Source organism: Propithecus coquereli, unplaced genomic scaffold (genome assembly GCF_000956105.1).
Source record: "Propithecus coquereli isolate 6110/MARCELLA unplaced genomic scaffold, Pcoq_1.0 Scaffold254, whole genome shotgun sequence".
NCBI classification, from domain to species: domain Eukaryota; kingdom Metazoa; phylum Chordata; class Mammalia; order Primates; family Indriidae; genus Propithecus; species Propithecus coquereli.
This window is the reverse complement of record NW_012148108.1, coordinates 544,060-568,534: the sequence shown is the minus strand read 5'-3', so window position 1 is coordinate 568,534 and position 24,475 is coordinate 544,060. Positions and strand designations below refer to the sequence as shown.

Sequence of the window (24,475 nt, the reverse complement as noted above, 5' to 3'; positions counted from 1 at the left end):
TGAAGTAGGAGGATAACTTGAGCTCACAAGTTCAAGGCTATAGTGAGCTATGATCATGCCACTCCACTCCAGCTTGGGCAACACAGCAAGACCTTTACTTTTAAAAATATGTGGCCTCAGGCCGGGCGCGGTGGCTCACGCCTGTAATCCTAGCACTGTGGGAGGCTGAGGCGGGTGGATGGTTTGAGCTCAGGAGTTCCAGACCAGCCTGAGCAAGAGCAAGACCCCGTCTCTACCAAAACTAGAAAGAAATTAACTGGACAGCTAAAAATATATAGAAAAAAAAAAATTGGCCAGGTATGGTGGCACATGCCTGTAGTCCCAGCTACCCTGGAGGCTGAGGCAGTAGGATTGCTCGAGCCCAGGAGTTTGAGGTTGCTGTGAGCTAGGACGCCATGGTACTCTAGCCCAGGCAACAAAGTGAGACTCGGTCTCAAAAAAAAAAAAAAAAAAAAAAATGTGGCCTCTATACCCAGTGGAATACATCCAGGCTTAAAAAGGAAGGAAATTCTGACACGTGCTACAGCATGGATGAACCCTGAAGACGCTGAAGTGAAATAAACCAGTCACAAAAGGACAGATACTGTATAATTCCACTTACACGAGGTGCCTAGAATAGGCAAATTCATAGAAAGTAGAATGGTGCTTACTAGGGAATAGGGGGAGAGGCGCAGGGGAATTATTAGTAATATTTTTAGTGGGTAGAGTGTCAGTTTGGGATGAAAGGTGGTAGGTAGACGGTGGTGTCGGCTGCACAACAATGTGAATGTGTTTAATGCCACCGAACTATCCAGTTGAGAATGGTAAATTTTATGCTATCTATATTTTGCCACAATTACAACCTCCCACCCCGCCAGGCGGAGGGCGTGTGCACATTTAAGAGCTGTGCAATCATCGCCACGATCCAGCTTTTGGGCATTCCATCACCCTACTCTCCTCTATAAAGAGCAATAATGTGAGCCTAGCACGTTATAGGCCGGCAACACACTGTACTCGTAATTATTACACTTGTCGGTGCCCTATTCGTGCGTCGTTCTTTGCTAAAACGCAGCCCAGTCCTCGCACAGCCGCGTCTACACGCGCAGGGCGCGGATTGCGGGCGCCGCGGCGAATCCCGACGGCCCCTCCCCACCAGCCCGCCCGGAGACCGCCCACGCCCCTGCGATCGGGGAATCGGCCCTCTCCCCGACGCCCTGGCAGCACAGGGGGCGTGGCTCCGGGCTGGATTGGTGACGCCTGGGCGCGGCGGGCGCCTGCGCAGTGCCGAGGGCTGGGGGAGAGCCCCCTGAGAGACGGCGGCCGCTCGACCCCTCACGGCCGCGCCATGGCGGACGAGGAGCTGGAGGCGCTGAGGAAGCAGAGGCTGGCCGAGCTGCAGGCGAAGCACGGGGTGAGCGCGCCCACCCCTCCCGGGCCCGTCCCCTGCGGGCCCCGCCTTCGCCCGGGCGCCTCCCCGCGGGCCGAGGACCCGCCGACGCCCCGTCGGCCTCGTGGCCGGGCCCGGCCTGACCGCGGCCCTTCCCCGTCGCGAGGGGCCTGGGCGGCCCGGCCGGGGGCGCCGACCACGCGCGGGACCTGCCCCGGGGCGTCTGCGGGCGGCGGGGTCGCCTCGCCCCGCGCCGGGCGCTCGTCTGAGGCGGAATCTCAGCGCGCCGCTCCGCACCCTTGGCGTTCGCCGCTGGCCGCCGTCCACTGCGGCTCCGGCCGTGCAGAATCCGGGTTTTCTAGGGCTCAGGTGTCCTGACCCAAGTAGAGACGGCGTTTGCGGGTCCGCTGCGTTCCAGGTGCGGGGGCACAGCGGGGACAGGTGCGCGCACGCCCCGACGGGTTGGCAGGGGAGGGGCCGGACGGTGAGCGCTGCTCCGTGGGTGAAATGCTCAAGTCGTGCCCGCACCGTGAAAGAATAAATAACGGGGCAGGGGCGGCCTGGGGCAAGCGCCCTTTGAGTCACCAGCGTCCCTGATACCGAGGCCCCTTTCCTTTTCCAGAAATTATGTTTATACATAAAACACGGTTTCGTAGTACAGGGATTGCCCTCCCAAGGGTGGTTTGTATTCTAAAACGTTCTATCAGAGTGTGGCTTTAGAAGCTCGTGGAAACATTGTGCTAAGTGGAAACTGTCGCCCTGATTTCTGCGAGGCCAGTTTTTGATTATTTGGTAAGTGGTGTCTTCCACTGCAGGACAGTGTTAGGCTTGAGAAACAAAATAGAGTAGTTCCTTCCTCCCCCCCTTGTGAAATGAGGCTATTAAAAGGTTTAATTGTTTTTTTCAGGATCCTGGCGATGCAGCGCAACAGGAAGCAAAGCACAGGTATGGGCTGGAAACCTGAACTTTTTGAACGGTGGTTTCACCAAATGGATTTTTTTTTTTTTTTTTTTTTTTTGAGACAGAGTCTCACTGTGTTGCCTGGGCTAGAGTGCCCTGGAGTCATCATAATCTTTGTTATTGTTAGTTAAATACATCCATGCAGAGCCCCACTTAATACCCGTATTTCAATTACTGGTTGTTTGTCTGCTGAACTGTGATTACCTTAAAATGAGCATCATAATAGAAATACCTCATAGGGATATTGTAGGGATAATGTAAGTATAGTGCCTGGCACTTAGTAAGTGCTCAATAAATACTAGCTTATACTATTGTGTTATTTCATCCCAGCATATGGCAGAGCACCTCACATAGTTGCAGATATTCATTCAATGGCAGGCTTATTGAATATCTGATTACCCCATTACGCTACCATTTTTTAAATTGTGGTAAAAAAAATATATATATATATAAAATTTACCATCTTGACCATTTTTAAGTGTACCGCTGTTCACTATATTCATATTGTTGTGCAACAGCCCTAGAATTTTTTCATTTTGCAAAATGAAATCCTGTGCCTATTGAACAATTCCCCATTTCCCCTTCCTCCTCTCATGCTACCTTTTGTTGTTGTTTTTTTTAATAGAGACAGGGTCTTACTCTGTCACCCAGGCTGGGGTGCAGTGGTGCAATCACAGCTCACTGCAGCCTCAGACTCCTGGGCTCAAGGAATCCTCCTGCTTTAGCCTTCTCGGTATCTAGGACTACAGGTGTGCGCCACCATGCTCAGCTGAGTTTTACATTTTTTGTAGAGACGGGGCCTCACTGTGTTGCCTGCCCAGGCTGGTCTCAAACTCCTGGCCTCAAGCAATCCTTCTGCCTTGGCCTGCCAAAGTGCTGGGATTACAGGCCTGAGCCACCGTGCCCAGCCCCCTTATGCTGCCTTCTAACGCCTTCATTCCTTCAGCAAATATTTATTGAGCATCTGCTCTGGATCAGGCACTGTGCTGGGTCTACAGAAATAGGCAAGGCAGAGAAGGTTCAGGAGAAGATGGTAAGCACCTAGGGTAGTGATGCAAAGAAAGTAAAGCTACATAAATTTCATTGATTCTAAGATGTGCACTTTTTCATATTTTAACATATCTGAAATTGGGACGCATTTAGTAATGGATCACTCTTACCCTGGATTCTTCCAGAGAGGAGTTACTTTTATTTCTGCCATCACTTGGGTACATTCCTAATCCAAGACCACTTAAATTCTCTGCTTGAGGGTTTCCCCTTCCTCCTCCCTGGTAGTGTGAATTCAGACAGCAACCCTGCAAGACTAAAGCTTGCAGTTCATATTCTCAGAGGAATTTTTTTTCTTTTACCTTCTTCCAATCAGGGCCAGATGCATGCAGGCTTCTTGGCTTTGCTGTCCTTTTCTGCACAGTAGGTTTATTTCTTGTTTACCTGGTACTGAGGATGTTGCTCTTTGATACCCCAGCTTTGAGTGGAAGTCTCTTATTAGAACTCTTATCTAGGGTGTTTTTTCATTCTTAGAGAAACATAAAACTATGGTGCATATTACAATTGATGACATCTTACATTCAGTGAAATATAATGGAGTTTTTGGCAGGGTTGAAGTATTCAGGCGCTTTAAGAAAACGGCCTATGGAAGTGAGGTTTAAGCTATATTCCGTGAACCCTGGGGCTGAGCTAGGGGCAGATGGCAGGTACAACCAGCCGGCTCTCTCCCTCTAATTCAGCGAGAACATCTCTGCTTTTGTTTGTTTTGTGTATTGGGTTCCTTGAAGGATTTCATTTGAAAAAAACAAAACTTATGCCACTTAAGAAAAAAGTTTATAGGACCACTGTCTTATTAACATGAATTAGTTTCTACTTGGGCAGGTTGGAAGAAGTGAGGAGAGTTGCAAAGTTTTAATTTCACTCACAAATCTGGTTCTAGCTTGACCATGGTACCTGTGTCCCCTTAACATAGCCTCCCTGGGTCTTAGCTTCATCATGAAGGAAATTATGCATACTAGTCACTTGGTCCTTTTAATTGCCTGAAATCCTACTACTAAACTCTAGCACCTGTCACACAATAGGTATTTATAAATGTTGGTAACGGTGGTTGAACTGAAACTCCACCCTGAATTATGAAACTGTAAAGCTTACCTGCCAACCTGGTAGGTTTATACCAACATAAAGCTGGCTCCTTGAGGACTAAAGTGGATTCTTCTACTTTTAACATAGCTGCTGCCATCTGCATAGCACCTCCCGTGGCGCTATCTTGAGAAACATACTGAATGAGTTACCTTTTTGTATGTTCCATAGAAATGTTGACAGCTTAGTTCTAATTTTGCTTGACCTGTGTTTTTGTTGTAGGGAAGCAGAAATGAGAAACAGTATCTTGGCCCAAGTTCTGGATCAGTCAGCCCGGGCCAGGTGTAAGCATCTTTGATTTCCTTTCTTTCCATAAAATTGGCTTGAGTTAGTTGAATGGGGATATATATGTGAAGTCGTTGCTGTCTCCAGATTAAATATTTAGCCAAAAAACATTTGAGATTTGTAAATAGTGTGAAGTTTATAAACCTAGAGAACTGTACTTTAATCACTATTAAAAGTACTAGCTCACTTCTCTCTTATCAAGATGTTCTCCAAGTGCAACGAGGTAAAATTTATAGTGAACAACTCTTAGTCACAAAATGTTGTTGGTAGTTGATGTGGGTGATGGGGATTTAGGGATCTATTGTATGTATTCTCGGTTTTAGTGTTTGTATGGAGTTTCATAAAAACCAAAGAGAAAACCATGTAGAAAGAAAAAATGAGCCAATCAGAACGAACCAGTATCTTCTGTATATAATTCGAAGTGTCTACTTTTGAGTTTAGAAGAGGCAGCCATAGATGGATCACCACTATTATGTATGTACAATAAATTCCTTTTTAGGGGGCAAATATTTTAAAAACCGGGAAAGCGTGGGGTTTAGAATCTGAGAACCCAAGTTTAATATTGGCTCTACCACTACCTGTGTGTGGCCTTGACTGAGATTGACGTGGCTGAACTTTAGTTTTCTCAGTTTTAACAATACCATCCTGTATATTTCACTGGTTGAGAGACATAAACAAGCTTGTGAAGTGCTTTGGAAATGTCAGTGCATAGTTCTAAGGTCTAATATTTACAAGTGGCATTTAGTTTTGACACCTTTTTGTGTATGTATTTTTTCTTTTTAGTAAGTAACTTAGCACTTGTAAAGCCTGAAAAAACTAAAGCAGTAGAGAATTACCTCATACAGATGGCAAGATACGGACAACTAAGTGGGAAGGTAAGCTTGGACTGTACTGAGGGAACTTTACCTACTGTTACCTGCTTTATCAAAACACGGCTTCCAAAGGTCATTTTCATCTTCATCTGATTATGGAATTCTTGACTCTTTCTATGAGGAAATTTTTAAAGGAGAGAATAGTTGTGCCTACTATAAAAGATAATTGCCTTCTCTCCTTTCCTGACATTGCCATGGAACCTTGTTGGTATCTGTGTGACCCAGTGACTTAGAGTCAGCTAGCTTAAATTGCTTCTGTGCTGCAGACAAGGTTTGTCAGTAATACCAGTTGAAATACTACCAATGTAGACAGAAATTAGGCTTGTTTTACAAATGAGAAGGTGCTAAAATCCCTAAGTTACTATGTATGTTGCCATAACACCATGAGGGGTATATTCTGGCAGGCCTGACATTTAAGAGACAGATGAGACCAGGCTTTGACTCATGCCTATAATCCCAGCACTTTGGGAGGCCAAGGCAGGAGGATCACTTGAGGCCAGGAGTTTGAGACCAGCCTGGGCAACATGGTGAGACTCCATCTCTATAAATTTTTTTTTTTAAAGCCAGGCATGGTGGTGAGCACCTGTAGGCCTAGGTGCTTGGGAGGCTAAGGCAAGAGGATCGCTTGAGCCCAGGAGTTAGAGGTTGTAGTGAGCTATGATTAAGTCACTGCACTCTAGCCTGGGTGAGAGAGACTTCGTCTCTTTTTTTTTTTTTTTTTGAGACAGAGTCTCACTTTGTTGCCCGGGCTAGAGTGAGTGCCATGGCGTCACCCTAGCTCACAGCAACCTCACACTCCTGGGCTCAAGCAATCCTTCTGCCTCAGCCTCCCGAGTAGCTGGGATTACAGGCATGCGCTACCATGCCTGGCTAATTTTTCTATATATTTTTAGTTGTCTGATTAATTTCTTTCTATTTTTAGTAGAGACGGGGTCTCGCTCTTGCTCAGGCTGGTCTCGAACTCCTGAGCTCAAACAATCCGCCCGCCTCGGCCTCCCAGAGTGCTAGGATTACAGGCATGAGCCACTGCGCCCGGCTGAGACTTCGTCTCTTTAAAAAAAAAAAAAAAATTTAGACACAGCCATCTGCCGCTACTGCATCCTATCCAGACCAGTCCTCTCCCCTAAGTCCCTCATATTAAGAACCACTTATGTGTGGGAGAGAGAACCAGTTGATGTTTCCTGAGTGTGACTTATCTCTTTCAGAGTGGTGTTTAAGGTTCTCAACGGCAGAAGTGGAGTGTCTGTATCCCTGATGCTTATTAACACAGTGGTGTATGTTGTTAACATTGCCTGCTAATTCCCCCACCCCCCAGAATGATTGTAAAATGATTGAGTCTGCTGAAGTAAATCCTTTGTCTGAAAACGTACTGTTTTTCTTTCTGGTTATCCTAGGTGTCAGAACAAGGTTTAATAGAAATCCTTGAAAAAGTAAGCCAACAAACAGAAAAGAAAACAACAGTTAAAGTAAGTGTTCCCAAATGCACATGGCAACAAAAAGATTGACACTTTAAATGTCAGGTGTGGAATATATATCTACCTTATCAAAATAGCTTTTAGCCCATAGACATTTTTGTTTTGTAAAGTTGAAGTTCGGGGAGAAAGGCCAAATATATTGAGAGGGATCTAATTTTTAAAGTTCTTGCCCCCCTACCCTTTTAGATCACTAAGTTGTTTTAAATATACACAAAAATATCTTGCTAAAATAGGAAGAAATTTTTCTTCCTAGGAAGTCTGAGTTATGCTTTATTAAAAATGTTAACTCCTTTAATTTTCCCCCCAGTTTAACAGAAGAAAAGTAATGGATTCTGATGAAGATGATGATTATTGAACAAAAATGTTTAGAGACTAGAACTTAATGGAACAATTCTAGGACAGAAGTTAAGATTTGTTTAAATGTTTACTTTGTTTATTGTCTATATGCCTTTTAAAAGAAAATAAACTTGTTATGCAAAACAAAACAATTTGGGCGAGTTGTTTTAGTACCATAGCCAAGTGACCGGAAGATCTGCATTTTTTAATTTTTTCCCTTCTACCAAAAGCTTTTAAACATGCAGCAGCATGAATGTATCCTTTGCAATTGTGACATTAGTACTAGGTAGGGAAAATGTCCTTAGCAGAAACAGCTGTTCCAGCACTCTTCAGTAAGAAGAAAATAGCAGTAGCAGCAACATTGTGGGAATTAAAATCGATATATTAAACTCAATCAGCTTTAACATCTGAGCACATCTTAAATTTCTAAGACATAGTTTCTAAAAGCAGGTAAACTGTTTCTCTTCCTGCAGGTAGTACTTCCATTTAATGTAAGAAAAGTCTGAGCTTTGATTTCAAAGGTGTTGAGATTAAATTATCTAACAAATATCATTCCCATTGAAAAAAACTAGAGCGATAATGCCATTGGAAAAAAATGACCAAAATAATTAGGACATACTGATAGTGATACTTCAACAATAATAAACATGATTGTAAGAGAAATTTGTGATTAAAATCCAGTTGGGACAGTTCAGTAGTTAAATGTTTTGGTAGAAATGTTCTAGGTTCTTCACTGATAAAGTTGCAGGTGAGTTAAAGCAAATGTTATCTTTTATATTGTGTTTTACTTCCCCTAGGTTATGAAACCTTCACTGGTACATTTTTTTTTTTTTTTTAAAGACAGAGTCTCACTATGTTGCCCAGGCTGGCCTCAAACTCCTGAGTGCAAGTGATTCTCCCGCCTCAGCTCCCAAGTAGCTGAGACTACAGGCATGTGCCACAGTGTCCAATGCTTAAATTTAAATCATAAACCTAACCGTCAAGTAAGTTGTTTATTGTAACCTTTTTAATAAGTCCTGTGAGACCCAGCTGAGGAGTAAGATTGTAACATTTAGTAGGATGGATGGGATTAATAGCAGAAAAGTGATGGGAAATGTTACAAATCTGTCTCTGCTCTAGCCAGCATACTGCTGATACATATCGAAACTATATTTGAGATTTATAACTATGGCCAGTGAAGAAAGTCAGTGTTGGAGTAAGTGTCTAACATTCTGAATAAACGAATGAGTAGAACCATTAAGAACATCGAAATGTTTTTAAAGGAACATAATGATTATAAATAGTCAAAATAAAATTTAGAAGTTTTGGAAAAAAAATCCTAATTATAGGGAAATTTTGCTTTTGGCCTCACATAAAAAAAATCTGAGGGGACATTGGACAATTCTCAGTAAATTTTGTTACATGCTTTCTCTTGCAGAATAACCACTATCCTAATTGCAACTACTGATAAGAATGTGTTTAAAGATTGTCAAACTCCTGTCTTCCAAAGACAAGAGTGAAAAATGGTTCTGTATGCAAGGATAGGGGAATGCGCTTTAGTCGAGTGGGGAGTGGTTATTCTGAACTTTCTAACTTAAATCAGTGAATTGGCACTACTTTGATTCAAAAACTTTTTTTCACAAAATGGGAATTCAGGCACTACCAATTTCTAAATTGTCAAATCAAGTTTGGTTTTTCAAGTAGGGAAAGAAATTATTTATAATCGAGGTAATCCCTTACAACGGCTGGTACTGAATACCAGACTAGCTCACAAGGAAACTTTTCCCCATCTGATAGTCCCATTTACGACATTTATTATCTCCTGATGAAGGGCACGCCAAGCCTGAAACTGCCAGTTGGATGCCACTGCCCAGCTGGGCCTTGACCCTCGCTCTAAGATCTCCAGCAAATTAAACTCCTTAGTTTTCCTATCCTATCTTATTTGAGCGTTCTACCATCCAGGGCAATTGTTGGAATTAAACAGGAGTATATATGAAAATTTTCAAAATTATATTGCAGCACTCAAAAAATTAGGTATCAAATGTACATATTTGTATCTCGAGAATACCTGTGCTGATAAACTTTATAGGATATAGTTTCTTAATTAGGATGGTAGAGAATCACAGCAACTTAAGTCCATAAAGCTATGTTGTTTAAAAGTGGAGAAAAGGGGGAAAAATAAACCAGAACAAAGAAATCAGCAGAGCCAACAGTGCTTATTTCCACTTTTAGACTAGAAAACTATTCATTTTATTCTGATTTTAAAAGACATTAAAATATGTTTGTGGGCCCTGAGCACTGTGCCTACTGGCTGAAGTCAGCCCTCATTAGGTAGATGCATGATGATCTGAACAATCAAGTTTGGCCGGGCACGGTGGCTCACGCCTGTAATCCTAGCACTCTGGGAGGCCGAGGCGGGTGGATTGCTCAAGGTCAGGAGTTTGAGACCAGCCTGAGCAAGAGCGAGACCCCTGTCTCTACTAAAAATAGAAAGAAATTAGCTGGACAATTAAAAATACATAGAAAAAATTAGCCGGGCATGGTGGCGCATGCCTGTAGTCCCAGCTACTCAGGAGGCTGAGGCAGAAGGATTCCTTGAGCCTTGGAGTTTGAGGTTGCTGTGAGCTAGGCTGACACCATGGCACTCTACTCAGGGCAGTAGAGTGAGACTCTCGTCTCAAAAACAAAACAGAAGATGTAAAAAAAAGGAATGAAGGATCAAGTTTACATGTTTCAATCACACACCCATAACTAAAACAGAAAATGTACATCCATCCAGTGGGGCCACTGTTCCACACACAAAGCCTGTGTTTGTAGCTGAGAGGCTCAGAAACGGGTATCTCCATAGCGAAATAACTAAAAAAGCATGACACAGTCAAGAATCAAAGTTTACTGTTTCTTTTCCATCATTTGGCACAAATCCAAGGCACATTAGAAAATTAGAAATCATAAATTACTTTGTAGAAAAATAATTGATCCCTCCCTTCTATACATACACAATATTTCCAGGAACATGCACAAAACCACTTCCCTATTACAAAGTTATTTGAAAATGTACTCAGGACAAATTCATATTTGCGGCTCTAGACCAGTAACATAAAAAAATAACAGTATAATTTATAGAAATTTATAAAAAGGAATAAATGGCAATAAATTCTAACTCAAAGTAATTTTGACCTGGTTTGTGCTGTAAGTGTGAATCTGAATCAAAAGACTAAGAAAAGATGTGCCAAATCTACTCTAGTCCAGTAACCATCCATCAGATGTGACATTTAAGGGAGGTTCTTAACAGAAAGGGATGTTTCTAGAAACACTGCTACAGGTGCATATGTAGTAACCAAATATCTGTACTTAATTTGTTAGAAGGAAAATTATACCCAACTTTTCCCATATGCATGGTATAGAACAGGTCTAATATGTCCTTTGACTAAAATGAACATCAAAATGGCATTTAGGCATCTTTTGGTTCGAGTGTTGCTTTGCAAAGAAACATCATCCAGGTTCTGCTTGCTTCATTCAGAACTGACGCTTCTGCCTGGCCTCCACGGTACCATGAAACCTAACTAGCTTCTCTTCACCTTATCCCCGATGGAGGAATTCTTTTAGCTTGTGGTTTGCTAATTTATACACATGGCAGAGGTTTAGCACCTTTCAGTAGGAGGAGGTCAGAATCTGGTGGTAAAACCTCTGCCTATAGCCAAGGAACGCTAATACGTAGAAACAGTATCTTGGACTTAAGGATCCGGACACTAGGAATTTTGTCCGTTCCTTTTCAAGTGTATTCAGTAGCTTTGAAGAGGAGAGAAATCGTGATAAGTTTTTTGTTGCATTCTTTGCCTCAGCCACAGAAAAGCTCTCAGGAACTTTCTACCAATGACTTTTCTTTTCTCAAGCTAGTTATCTGAAAGTACATTTAGTTCTAAGATGTATTCATGCTCAGCATCTTCTTGCATATGTACTTCTTGGCAGCAAATTTAACAATTCCTTATTACTGTTAAGACTGGGAAAGGCTAGCCTCTTGGGCAGTGGTTAGGTTGCCAGCAGTCTCTTGGCCCTTGGATACAGCCGCATCCTCCACCGTGTGTCTGCGCAGCATCCGCCTGTGTCCAGGGGCAGCTGCTTTCAGTCCGGGCCTCTCCGGCCGATCACTGTTTGCTTTGTCAGCAGTATGCGATCTGCTCTGGTCTGGTGGGTCATTCTGTTTCAGTGTGACACTCTGCCTCACTGGCTGAAGAAAAAGTACATTTCAAATAGTTTACGTCTGTACGCTAAACAGCCACCACGACAACGGCAGCTACGTTGAGTGCTTACTGTGTCAGACAGTGTGCTCAGTACTTTACGATTTCAATTCTAACATGCTTGTGGACGACATGTGCATACTCCACATGTGCCAGACATGAAGAAAACGCTTTACATATATTCACATTTAATCTTTATGATGCCCAGGAGTACGTACTATTGTCATCCCCCATTTTATACCTGAGGAAATGGGATCAGCAAAGCTAAGCAATCTGCCTAAAGTCCCACAGCTAGCAAGGGAAAAGCTAGCACCTGACTGAACTCAGGCAGATTTCAGAGTTTGTGGGTTTCCCACCAAGCAGCAGGTCTATTAGCAAAGCTATGGAAGATTAAATATGAAGTCAAAATTAGTCACATTAACAAAAATCATTTTAATTCTCTAAAACAACGATTTAGAATTTCTATGCCACATACACTATAAATTCCTTCTCATCAGCAATAAATGTCATGTTTCCAAGAAAAGTCACTTTGTAGTATCACAGATTGTAAATCAGGCTTTTTTTTAATAACTGAGTGATTTAAAATGCAGTAGGAAGATGGCCACAGAAAGAATTATCCATATGAATTTTATATCATATTTGGAAACACTGTGAACCCATCTATAGTCATCGTCTACCTACTTTAGTGACTGAAACCATAATGAAATTTGACATGTCACCTACTATGCACACTGTGAACTACAGCTTCCCACGCACGCAACTAGTTTCCACTTTCCTTTCTCTGCTCAAAATGTATTTTTAAATACAACAGTCAATGAAGTGTGTACTCCTGACTGTCCCACTAAAGAGTTCCAGTTTTAACTGTGGCTAACTGTCACAGAGAAGGCAATAATGACATGAAGATGACTATCCAGGAGGGATGTGTTTGCCATCGATTACTTCCGAAAAGGCCGGGCTTTAAAAAATACGATCATATGCCAGTGTTTAATAACTTACCTCACGTGCAGAACCTTCAGTAAGATTAGGGACACTTCTATCTCTTGGCATAATCTCCCTTGAAGTCTTTCCTCTGAAACTCAAAATAAACTAAATATTAAAGTGAACCAAGATAAATAGCTGGGACATTGGCATGAAATACTCTGGCCACAAGGAGGCAGCACTTGATGGCATCCGTGCAGGTTTGTTGGTAACCAGTTAGAGGTAAACACAACCTGCTTCGGTTGTGAGTAAAGTGCAGGGTCAGAAGCAGATATCAACTCGAATTTTATACTCACTTAAACTGACCAACTGAGTTGACAAAGTAAAACTGTCTTGTAAAAGGTTCATCTGGTAGATCATACATTTTTGAGTTCCCTGTAGATAAAAGGATAAACGTCGGAACACTTCAAAAGTAGTTTAAAGACCGTTTTAAAATTACAACATCGATGCAATTTTTCAATTATCTTAGTTTTACAAAATTTAGAAAACTAAGCCCTGAATTTGCTTAAAGAAACGTCGCATATGCCTATTTATTACAGGTTGAGTATCCCTAATCCAAAAATGTGAAATCCAAAATGCTCCAAAATCTGAAACTTTCTGATCTCTTTGACATGATGCTCAAAGGATATCTCACTGGAGCATTTCTCATTTCCTGATTAGGGATGCTCAGCTGGTAAGGATAATGCAAACATTCCAACATCTGAAAAAGTCCAAAATCCGAAACCTTTCTGGTCCCAAGTGTTTCTGATAAGGAACACCCAACCCGTACTCTGCGAACCCCCATGAAACAGAAAGATCAATCCTCAATACACTGATGGTCCCCAGCTACAGCCAATTACGTGAGACAGTCTCAGGATTATCCAGATGTGTGAGTGGGTTTATTCACATTATTGCATTGCAATATCATAATTTTTTTAAAAAAAGTACAACTCCTAAACCTTTAAAAAAGAAGAAAATACTTCAGTCTCACTGCTGTTCTAATTACCATCAACATCTGTACACCTGCAAATTAAAAAAAAATCTTTTAAGGTAGCATTTACCCTCGATGTCCAGGAAATGCTCGGAAGAACACCTGTCTTTGGAACATGAAGCATGAAAGAAACCACCAGAGGTTGCTCCTCTCCAGTTCTAAGCGGAGGCCTGAACCTTCAAGGTAATGTTGAGAGCTTCTACCTTACTTGCTTAGGAAACATCATTACCATCAACCAGAAAACTAGGATCAAAAAAAAGCTCACCCCTAATCTGATAAATTAGGATGTAACATGTATTTCTTTGGTGCCTGTATCCCCCCCCCATCATGATTATATTTTACATTTATAATTACATGAAAACCAACAACTGCCCATGAATTTCTAATGAACCCAAGTTCAGAGTGATAAAAAGAATGTGAGTTCTTACATTTTTTCCTGATCTCAACAGTGACGCAATCCTTGTGGTCTGTTCCGGCAACGTCATCTAATGAGGCAACACAGCTCGGTACTACCTGAAGTAATTCCATTATTTTCGAATTCTGCAATTTGAAAGGGAAAAGGTAACAGTAATAGTTTTTATTCTTTCTTTGCAGGTTTTTACTTGTTTTCGATCTAAATGTCAATATTGGTGTGGCTGGGCAGAAAGACTCAGAAACAACTATTGACACAACTTTGAGGCCACAAAGCGTGGTGGCGAAAGCGTATCTGCATTTGCAGCCTGTCTCTGCCTTCGACTCCGGGCTGGGTATTCAACCACTGTCTGCAGTTGGGTTGACGCTACGATCTATTACTGTAGGGTTATCATGAGGTTGTCAAGGGCTCACCACATAATAAGTTCTCAATAAAACACATTGATCATCATCTGAAATAATACTAAAATGAAAGTTTATAATGTTTCAATTCTGTCACTGAAAATTAAAAATTAATATAATAAAGCTATGAGTAGGGTGGATTGATGGTGAGTGTAATTTAACAGCCTGTTAGCTATCCCTCCTGAGTAGAAAACTAGATAAAGATTCACCATGAAAATGCGACCAGAAAACAGGTATTTTATCCCCAGGAGAAAAGGACTTTTTCCTCCCCGTTCTCCACAGCAAACATCCACAGCACTGGAGAAGGTGGTTAAACTGGTTGTCACCATTCTTACAGAACTCAAGGAGTTTTAAATCCGCAAACTAAACGAACTTTCTACATTGTGCTGCTCAAGCAACACAGGGCTTTCACACGCAGGGCTGGCGAAGCCGGAACAACGTCTGAACTTGCTCCTTGCCCTGGGTACCTGACGGCACGCAAGCGTGCCAGACGGGGAGGAGCGCTCCGCTCGCGCCTCTGAAAACCACCTGTGAAAGAGCGATCCCTCCTGGCTTGCCGAGCAGGCCCCCTGTGACCGGGTGACCAAGAGGCAGGTATCCAGCCAGGCACACTGGCAGACTTCTGGCACACCACCTCAGCCAGCACAGCGATCCAAGGTCTGGCAGTTGCTAGTTCAGATCGACCTTAGACACGAGGCATCCAGGGAGAGCTGTAAGGGAGCCTGGGATTCCCCGGGCTCTGCGGCTCTCTCCACTCGCCTGCTCGGCACAGTCGACGGCCGTGCGCTGCCTCTTGTTCAGCACGTGCACCGACGCTCCGTGGAGCAGGAGCAGCTCCACCACGAAGACGCGCTTTCCTGCCACAGCCTCGTGCAGGGCTGTGTTGCCCTTGTTGTTGGAAGCGTTGATGGAGGCCCCGTGCTGGAAGAGGAACGAAGAGGAACAGCTGTGTCAGGAGCGCTGGGAATGTTAACATGGAGCCCCGGTGCTGGGCGTGTGGCGCTCACTGTGACATGCATTCTGGAGGTCTGAATTTCTCAAAATGCTGGGGGTAAAAGTCATATTCAGAAAAAAGATTTATGGGCAAAGATATTCACTGCAGCACTTGTCATTACAGCAGGAGAAAACAGAAGCCACTTAACTGTACGGAGCAAAAACAGTTTAAAAATTATGGTTTTTAAAAACCATTAAAAATTATGGTTTTAAGAAACGATTTTCTACATTAAATGAAAAACGGCAAGATAGAAAACAACTGATCAAAACTATACACATTTTTTAAAAGTCCACCAAAATGAGTTGCCTTTGTGTTAGGGAGGGGTTGGTTTTTCCCTGCTGCTTTAAATTCTCTTCTACAGTCAATTCGTATAACCTTTATCAAGATGGAAAAAAGCAACAGTGACACAGAAGGCCACTCAGTTCATGCTCAGGTAACAGCTCAACATACCCCTAAGTGAGGTGAGATCCCACACCTCAGCAAAAGTGGCGCCCTGGTCCTTGTCACCACATCCTGGCTGTAGGACAGATGCTGAGGCACCACCCCACACCCATGAGAGTACCCCGTGTGGGAATGTGGGTGCCAAGCTCCTTGCCCCAGAGGCCTATGTATGACTGACGGGTGGGCCAGCTTACGGCACAGGGGGAGAAGTCTTCTCCGTCTCCGGCGCCAGGGGTTTCACTGGGTAAAGGTGCCGCACTGACTAGAGCAGGTGTGACAGCCGGCAGGGCTACGAAGGACCCTCACCTGGAGCAACAGAGCTGCAACTTCGTGATGGCCACCGGAACAGGCGTAAATGAGGGGTGTGTTTCCACTTACATCCTTCTTATTGGGCTTTGCATTACAATCTAACAGATACTTCACCACCTAGTCCAGAGAAGAAAAATTTTCGACCTTGAACTTTGCAGGGAGAAATCCTCTAATTTGATATTCTTTAGACTTTGCTCTAAGCGCACTGAGAAGACTCTTCAGACACATGTCTGACCCCAGGAGGAAGGAGACCAGCTGAAGAGGGGAGGAGTTAACATTTGCCGAGGGTCTGCCTCTGTGCCAGGCGTGTGCTAGGCACTCGTGTGTTCATTTACTCTTTACACGTATCCTCGGGAGAGTCGGAATCATTACCCAATTTTATAGATTAGGAAACCAACGCTTGAAGCACTATACTAGGCATTTAGGAGAGAGCCGGAAGACCTGGAATATGCTGACTGTAGAACTGATAAAGAAAAGTGAAAAAATATGCACATAAATAATTTTCCAAAAGAAAAAAAGGATTTTTACGAAGTTAATTATTCTAGAATTATCTCCTGAACCCCTTCTATAGGGCCATGACTGCACTTTATAAAGTACTGAACTATTTAGCACAGACCGAAGGCTTTGGGAACATGCAGGTGGCAAGATGACGAATAAATACCCACGCACAAGAGACGGCTCCTGCTGGGGTCAGAACCAGAACAGCCTCGGCAGCACCCAGATGTGAATGGCCGGGGGTGCGGGGTGGGGAGGAGCCGGCTCCCCCAAGGAGCGCCAGCATTCTACGTTCCGAGGCTGAGTGGTCCTGCCGTGTGCACGGCAGAACCTCTGGGCTGGGGGAGGGCAGTGGCCCCTGCTAGCCACCAAACCCTTCCCTTCTGCAACGTTCCCACCAGGGGGGGCTCTAGCCAAAGGCGGGCCCCCGCTACACTGCCCAAGAGACGCAGCCTGTACCTGAAAGTGGCCCTGCTGGCAGGCCAGGTGGAGCGGGACAGCTTGGTTTGCATTCCTGGCACCTGCGTTGGCACCATGCTTCAGCAGGAGAGGGACGAGGTCCGCCCGGCCATGCAGGGCAGCCACATGCAGAGGGGAGGAGCCATCCTGGCTGGTCACATTCACACCGAGCCCATTGGCAGGAATCTTTGCTAGCTTCTGTTGAGTGTAGAAGACGGAAGCAAAGTCATTAGTATTCAAGAAATCAGGCCAAAGAAACTGAAGCCATCTGCCCCCAACAGCTCCTGTGCAAATTTGGGATTACAGGAGGATTCAGAATCACATCGCCCACAGGGGAATCCCTATTACACTAGCAAGGTATGATAGACCAAAAGATTAACTTCTGTTTATAATAAATGAAGCCCCCTAAAATGATGCCCTGTTTTGCCAGGCAATTCAGTGGGGAAAGGAAAGTCTAAATGGTGCTGGAACAATTGGATATCTACATACAGAAACACTGCACATCAACCTTCATTTCACACCTGACACAAAAACTAAAATGCATCACAGCCTTCAGTGTAAAAGCTACAACTATAAAACTTCTTGAGGGAACACTGAAGAAAATCTTTGCAACACTGAGATAAACAAGGATTTCTTAGATAAGACACAAAAAGGAAAAAACATAAAAAAGTTTCATAAACTGGGCTTAATAATTTTAAATGTTTGCTCTTTGAAAGACACAATTAAGAAAATGAAAAGGCAAATCACAGGATGGGAAAAAATGTTTGCAATACATATATCTCAAAGGACTTGTATCAACAAGAATTTAAAATTTCTTGAATTTTTTTTATTTTATCTCCCCACCATGGCTCAGGGGATACCTATTCGTAGCCACTGAGCACGGAAATTATCCGGCTGAGAAGCAGAGAACTTTCCTAAGGGGAAGAAGAATTGCCCCCCTACCCCCGCCCCACCAACAGAAGCAGGGCCAAACCTTTTGAGCTGGAGCACATCTGGGGCACTGGCACAAGGGGTGACAGAATTCGAGGTCCGCTGCACTGACAGTATCCTCCACTTCATCCAGGTCCTCTTCTGTCCACTCCAAGAGGTAACGCACCTGGTGATGGAAAGTAGGAGAAACCGGAGCTCGAGACTCATCCTGTGCCAGCTACAGAATCTTGCACACACTCACCATTAACTGTTCCCAAATCCATAAATGCCCGCTGCTCCCTCAGGAAGGCGCCAGGGTCACCTGTGCCTCTAAATCCCTCCAGTGGTGACAGAGGGAGGTTAAGCTACCGTTTGCAGGTATATCAGAGAGACTTTTCTTCTGTCCTAAGAGGGGGCAGCCTGGCGCTGCCTCAGGGTGACAGCTTTGAAACCCTGGTCCGAGGGCCTCGGGGAGCACCTCCTCCTCCATCATCTAATCGTACCCGTTCATCGACCCGCCAGGCAGCGCCAGACACCTCCTTTCTCGCTCGACAGAAAACTCATCCTGAGGAGTCAACAGCTTGTTCAAAGGCACACACCTCAGCCTCCCCGGCTGCAAGCCAGCGTTCCGTTCTTGCAACTAGAATGCACCAGCCCCCAGGAGGAAGTCGTTAGTATTTTTAAGACACGGTCTCCCTAAGTTGCCTGGGCTGGATGGAGGCAGTGGCTGCTCACAGGTCCCAGTGCACTGCAGCCTCGAACCCTCGGCTCAAGGAATCCTCCTGCCTCAGGCTCCCAGTGAAAGTATTGAAAAGACCCCCAAACAGGTCAAATCTACGTTCCAATAAAGACTAGTTTCCAGTATACCAAACGTGAGAAAAGAAAATGACGTAAGTACATCTCTAGGCCCGCTTCTAAGCGCTAAGGAAGTCGGCACGTGCCTGCAAGGAGGGGCAGAGGGCTCCAGGAAGACCCCTCCGGCTCCAACCTCCTCTCCTTCAGGTCCCTCCCAGACCCCGAGCACAGACACTTTGGGGCTGGAAACACCACAGGCTCTGTTCAGGGGCCTCACCCGACAGCCCAGCTGGGGCAGACCACGCGGTTCCTCTTGGTGGGAAGAGGGGACCAAGGTGGGAGTGGGGACTGCTGAGCAGGTGGGCTCAGATGGGGCTTGGGAGGCTCTGCAGATTCGTTCGGATGGTGACCCCACTGGGCACGGGGCAGTCTGTCTCTGCTCACCCATCTCAGCCCCTGCCCGCCCACAGCAGGAGGAAGAGCAGGCATGTGACACGGGGTGGTCATTGCTGTGTCTCCACAGGCTGTGCTGCTGGCTCACACCACGGTGCTAGGGTACCCCAAGATGCCTCCTTTGCTTCCTCCAAAGAATGCTGGGCCCCCAGGGCTGGTCTCAGGAGAGGAGAGCTGTGGTTCGGATGTGTGTGCCCCTGAGCCTCAGGTTGAAATCTGATCCCCAGTGCTGGAGGTGGGGCCTAGTGGGAGGTGCAGACTCCTAATGAACAGCTGGGACCATCCTCACTGCAGTGAGTGGCTCTGGCTCTCTCAGTTCCCCTGAGAGCTGGTGGTTAGAAAGAGCCCGACACGTTCCCCCTCCCCACGCCCCACCTTCTCTCTAGCCAGGTGATCTCTGCACATGCTGGTTCCACCTCGCCTTCCCACACGAGCGGACGAAGCCCGCAGCCCTCGGCAGAGGCAGATGCCGGTGCCACGCTTCTTGTACAGCCCGTAGAACCGGGAGCCAAGGAAGCCTCTTTTCTTCATAAACTACCGCGTCTCAGGTATTCTTTTATAGCAGCACAAACACACTAAGACGAGGAGCGACCCAACATCAGCCAGACACAGACACCCCTGTCCCGCTCAGAACCGCGTGTCACTCTGATGGATCAACAGCGGCCTCTGGGCAAAGGCTAAAGGCGAACACACCGATAACGCCGTTCAGACTCTTAGTGTCCCAGAGGCTGTTACAATCAGATCCCAGCAGTTTGTGTTCACCACCTCAAACTCAATCATCAGCAGAGAGCACTTTAGAAACACACATCGCTGTAAAGCTCTCTCGTGGTGTGATTCATTCAGAGCTGCTAATTTGGTAAGCGCCTAATTTACTACTCCATTAACAGCAGAAGACACATTCCTTTCAGGAACTGAAGACAAACCAGGGAAACTGCTCACAGGAACCTAACGAAGGCTGCTCTGCCGTCCACTGATCTCACTGTCGGAGGTGCCCTGTCACCCGACGGTGACTTCCTTTGAGCCACGATACCCTCCCCAGGTGCCAGTCCAGGGAGCCCACACCATCTCCTGACTCCCTGGAGCCCCCGGCCTCAGACCTCAGCCTCCTGGCCCAGGAGTCACGGCGTCCACAGCGTCTACAGAGCCTCACGAACACCTCTGGGCTCTGCCCTCACCGCTGCCACCGCCTCCTCTCCCCATGACCCTGCACTCTCTTAAAACCAAGTTGGCCGGGCGCGGTAGCTCACGCCTGTAATCCTAGCACTCTGGGAGGCCGAGGCGGGCGGATTGTTTGAGCTCAGGAGTTCGAGACCAGCCTGAGCAAGAGCGAGACCCCATCTCTACTAAAAATAGAAAGAAATTAGTTGGACAACTAAAAATATATAGAAAAAATTAGCCGGGCATGGTGGCGCATGCCTGTAGTCCCAGCTACTCGGGAGGCTGAGGCAGAAGGATTGCTTGAGCCTAGGAGTTTGAGGTTGCTGTGAGCTAGACCGATGCCACGGCACTCTAGCCCGGGCAACAGAGTGAGACTCTGTCTCAAAAAAAAAAGAAAAAAAAAACAAGCCCAAGCTTTGCTCTGAGCCCACACGCTGTGCCCTGGACATGGTCTGCTCTCCTTGCAAACGTCTCGCCGCAATCCTGGAATGTGAATGTCCAAAAGGCAGGGACCAGCCTCACTGTGTGCCCGTATGCCAGCCTGCCTCATCGCTTGTTGGAAAAACACATCACTGTTATCAAATACTCATTAATATACCACCTTCTATGTGGAACTGAACGAAGGAGCCACGCGGCTTGAAAATGAACCGGAGACAAGAAACACAGGTGGGTAGCTGTCTTAAACCAAGAGCAGGCTTTTTAAAATGCACTTCTAAAAACTCACCATTTCTAGATCTCCATCAGCAACTGCTCTTAAAAGTTTTTCTACCTTAATAAAAGGAAAAAGAAAGTTAGAAAAATGATTTTAATAATAAGATGATGATAGAAATAATATAAACATTCTAAAAGCTAGTAGCTTTCATTTGTCTCTTAATCTGTGGAGTTTTAACGACTCATTTAGTATCTTTCAAACGTATCCCTAGAACTGTTCAGATAGGACATCCTAGGAAGTTGCTGGTGTGCACAGAACCCACTGCCATTTAAGGTATATAAAATGTAACTGTCATTTATGTGGAAAGGTGAGATGATAGTCACCTTGAATCACAGGTGCTTCCTAAGAAGCTGCCACTCCTGTGATTTAGAACTACACGTACTGAACTCAGCTCTGTCTGCTAGCTGAGGATACCATGAGGGTGGACACCCCCTCCCAGGAGAGACTGCAGGTCTCTGTTAGTTTTGACCACGTATCTTGGCTTTCTCTGCTGTGGTCTGCATTGAGCTGACAGCCCTCCAAGAGCAGGTCATATCTTGGGGGTGGTGGGCACTAGGGTAGCATCAGTGAGGGGGCCCCCATCCATGGGGAGCTGTCAGCGGAACTGTGGTACGTCCATACAGTGGTCCCCCTTCAGTTAGAGTGAGGCAGATCCACTGGGCTGACACTGAACAAGCTCTAAGATAAATTAAACAGAAAAAAATATATAAATCAGCTTTTCCAAAACGCAGTGTGTGTGTGCAGGTGTCTATGTAAACTTTTTTGTTTTGTTTTTTTTTGTTTTTTTTTTTGAGACACAGTCTCACTGTGTTGCCCGGGCTAGAGTGCCGTGGCGTCAGCCTAGCTCACAGCAACCTCAAACTCCTGAGCTCAAGCGATCTTCCTGCCTCAGCCTCCCGAGTAGCTGGGACTACAGGCATGTGCCACCATGCCCGGCTAATTTTTTCTATATATTTTTAGTTGTCCAGCTAATTTCTTTCTATTTTTAGTAGAGACGCGGTCTCGCTCTTGCTCAGGCTGGTTTCGAACTCCTGAGCTCAAACGATCCGCCTGCCTCGGCCTCCCAGAGTGCTAGGATTACAGGCGTGAGCTGCCACACCCAGCCTGGGCTATGGGTCTTTAACTGGCCACCATAACCTCAGGGCCGCCATGTCCTCTTCTCTGCCACCCAGTCTGGAAGCCTCACCTCTCTATAGTCCTTGGTGGTGTCCTCTGGCTTGGAGCTCGCTGACACGGAGGAGAAGCTGGAGGTGGAGGAGCCCTGGCTGATGGAATCCACAGAGCGCTGAGGGGACTTCACGGGGACCTGCAGCCAGGGAGCCCAGATGAGAGAAAAGACGTGGGCATGTGGACAGCTGAGGGCCGGGGAGAGGCCCCTGGTCTCTACTGCAAACAGCTGGCACAGCGCTGACTTACCTCAGAGGACTTCTGCCTCCTTTCGAAGGACAGATGGCAGGTTTCCATGACAGAGAGAATCTAGGAGGACGAGGGGGGTGAACAGTACCAATCGAGATGAGTATCACCTCAACAAAGGGCCATCACCTACACGCCCGCTGCCTGCCTTTCTCCTTGGAACGTGGCGCAGCAGAGTCTTGGGTCTTGCAGCCCAGCCACACCCTTGCACAGACAGAACCAAGACCCAAAGCAGGTGGGAACTTATGCAAGATCACGCCCAGCAAAGCCTGGACGTCCTCCCATACCGTGCTCCTCCTGTCCGACGGGAGCGGTCAGTGCTTCCCACAAACAGGCTCCAAGGATGAGAGGCGCCCAGACACAGGAGGGGCCTCGAAGGCTACCTCGCCCAGCCCCCAGGCCTGTCTGTGCACAGGCACAAAGCGTGGCCTTTCCGTCGGCACCCACGGGTCTCAAGCAGGAACGGCTCAGAGCCACGCCTGGGCGGCAGCCTGCCCCTCTGCTCTGCAGATCCCCCCCTGAAGGGCCTCGGGTAGAGCTCCAGTGGCAGAAGCACCCCCCTCGCGAGGCGTCTCGGCACCTCCGGCCCAGGCAGCACCGCCCAGTCCCGTCCGCTCTGGCTGCTACCAAGCTGCCGCCTTGTGAGTGGGTGGGCAGTCCGGCTAAGGACCCCGGAGCCGGGAGCAGGGATTTAACCTTCAAAACCTGCGCTACTTACATCTTATGCCGCGTGCTCTTGCCACTCACAGAAACGATAATAATGAGGAGGGTGTGAGGAAACCTTGGAGGGGATGGGTGTGTCATGGCACAGATTGTGGAGATGGTTTCACGGGTGCAGCTTTTTGCACACCAGTCATACTGCAATACAGTGGTTCCCAAAAAAACAAAAACGGTGCTACTCCCAGGATGAGATGCGAACACGCTGAAAGAGCCCCCAAGAAGGGAGCTGGAAGCCGTGAGAGGGAGCCGGTAACACACCAAAAGGCAGAAAGTCGGGCCGTGCAAAGGGGGCCACGCGCAGACCTGCCTGAAAACATAATCATTTACGGGAGCCGCAGCCCGAGGGTGTCCTGGACGCCCCCCGGAGCCTCATGTCACAGGGCCCGCTCCCTCAGGGGCGTCTGCCTACACGCTTCCCTCCAGGCGTCCCTCACCAACGCTGCCGCCCCCACGGGCACCCGCACCCCCCTTCACTCACGACAGCGGAGAACTTTCCCAGCGTGTTGCCAAAGCTTTGTTTCCAGAAATTACTACCAGCAAGAGGCAAGTGAGCCCAATTATCAAATCATTTATGAAAGAAAAGTGACGGTCAACACCGGCCAAATGAGAATGTGGTTTCCAGGCACTGAAGGGAAAGTAGCGGGAAAACGGCCCCGCCCCGGCCTGCTCTGCCTTCGTCCCGTTTTCACCCACTGTGCTCACACATACATCAGCCACTCTGCTGGGAGCAGCTCTTGGAACAACACTGAGGAAAAACTGCTAGTAAAACTGAAAATCATATGAATAAGTAAAATCCATTAACAGCGAGGTCCCAAATGCAGCAGAGAGCATACAGCCAAGTCCTGCCCTCAGGACTAATGCACAATTCGTCCACCAAGGCCAAGACCTAATCTATGGACATCGATTTTGTTTTAAGTCACACTGCCACTCGGAGAGGAAAAGAGCTACCTTGGAGTTTAATGCACACTTGAGTGGCGTCTCTTTCAGCCTGTTCTGGATCTCAGTGGACGCCCCGTTTTGCAGCAACGTCTCTATGATGCCTTGGTACCCCCAGCGTGCAGCGATGTGCAGGGGGGTGTCTCCCTTCTCGTTGCCAATATCTAGTCTGCACGACTGCACGTCATAGTAGACCAGAGCCTTCACACACTGCGGAGAAATGAGAAAGGACACCATTAACTAAACGCCAGGCCTCGGGCACCATCCGTGCTCTCCTTAACT

General features: G+C 46.3%; 2 protein-coding genes across 4 annotated transcripts in view; one reads left to right on the top strand and one right to left on the bottom strand.

Moving 5' to 3' along the window:
• The first annotated feature begins 1,191 nt into the window (after positions 1-1,191).
• On the top strand, positions 1,192-7,565 carry PDCD5 (programmed cell death 5). Its single transcript, XM_012647020.1, has 6 exons — positions 1,192-1,390; positions 2,274-2,311; positions 4,676-4,737; positions 5,522-5,613; positions 7,005-7,076; positions 7,393-7,565. Exons 1-6 carry the CDS (start codon positions 1,325-1,327, stop codon positions 7,438-7,440), a joined length of 378 nt encoding a protein of 125 aa, XP_012502474.1. The 5' UTR covers positions 1,192-1,324; the 3' UTR covers positions 7,441-7,565.
• Positions 7,566-10,272: 2,707 nt separating this feature from the next.
• Positions 10,273-24,475, bottom strand: part of ANKRD27 (ankyrin repeat domain 27 (VPS9 domain)) — a 35,874-nt gene continuing 21,671 nt past the window's right edge. For 2 of the 3 annotated variants that reach the window (XM_012647033.1, XM_012647036.1), the window contains 12 exons: positions 24,206-24,403; positions 22,541-22,600; positions 22,311-22,430; positions 21,137-21,181; positions 18,071-18,193; positions 17,098-17,295; positions 16,141-16,260; positions 15,159-15,320; positions 14,015-14,126; positions 12,913-12,991; positions 12,635-12,713; positions 10,273-11,628 (listed from right to left, as the gene is read on the bottom strand). In XM_012647033.1, the coding sequence (XP_012502487.1) occupies positions 11,395-11,628; positions 12,635-12,713; positions 12,913-12,991; positions 14,015-14,126; positions 15,159-15,320; positions 16,141-16,260; positions 17,098-17,295; positions 18,071-18,193; positions 21,137-21,181; positions 22,311-22,430; positions 22,541-22,600; positions 24,206-24,403 (1,530 nt within the window). In that variant the 3' untranslated portion in view covers positions 10,273-11,394. The remainder of the gene's footprint in view (positions 11,629-12,634; positions 12,714-12,912; positions 12,992-14,014; positions 14,127-15,158; positions 15,321-16,140; positions 16,261-17,097; positions 17,296-18,070; positions 18,194-21,136; positions 21,182-22,310; positions 22,431-22,540; positions 22,601-24,205; positions 24,404-24,475) is intronic. The other variant, XM_012647034.1, reaches the window with a different exon arrangement.

What these genes read in the sequence shown, in the direction of transcription:
- PDCD5 (XM_012647020.1), top strand. Translation starts at nt 1,325, where the DNA reads ATGGCGGACGAGGAGCTGGAGGCGCTGAGGAAGCAGAGGCTGGCCGAG. An exon ending in AGCTGCAGGCGAAGCACGGG is followed by an intron (nt 1,391 to 2,273) that starts GTGAGCGCGCCC and finishes TGTTTTTTTCAG; the next exon opens with GATCCTGGCGATGCAGCGCA. An exon ending in ACGGACAACTAAGTGGGAAG is followed by an intron (nt 5,614 to 7,004) that starts GTAAGCTTGGAC and finishes TGGTTATCCTAG; the next exon opens with GTGTCAGAACAAGGTTTAAT.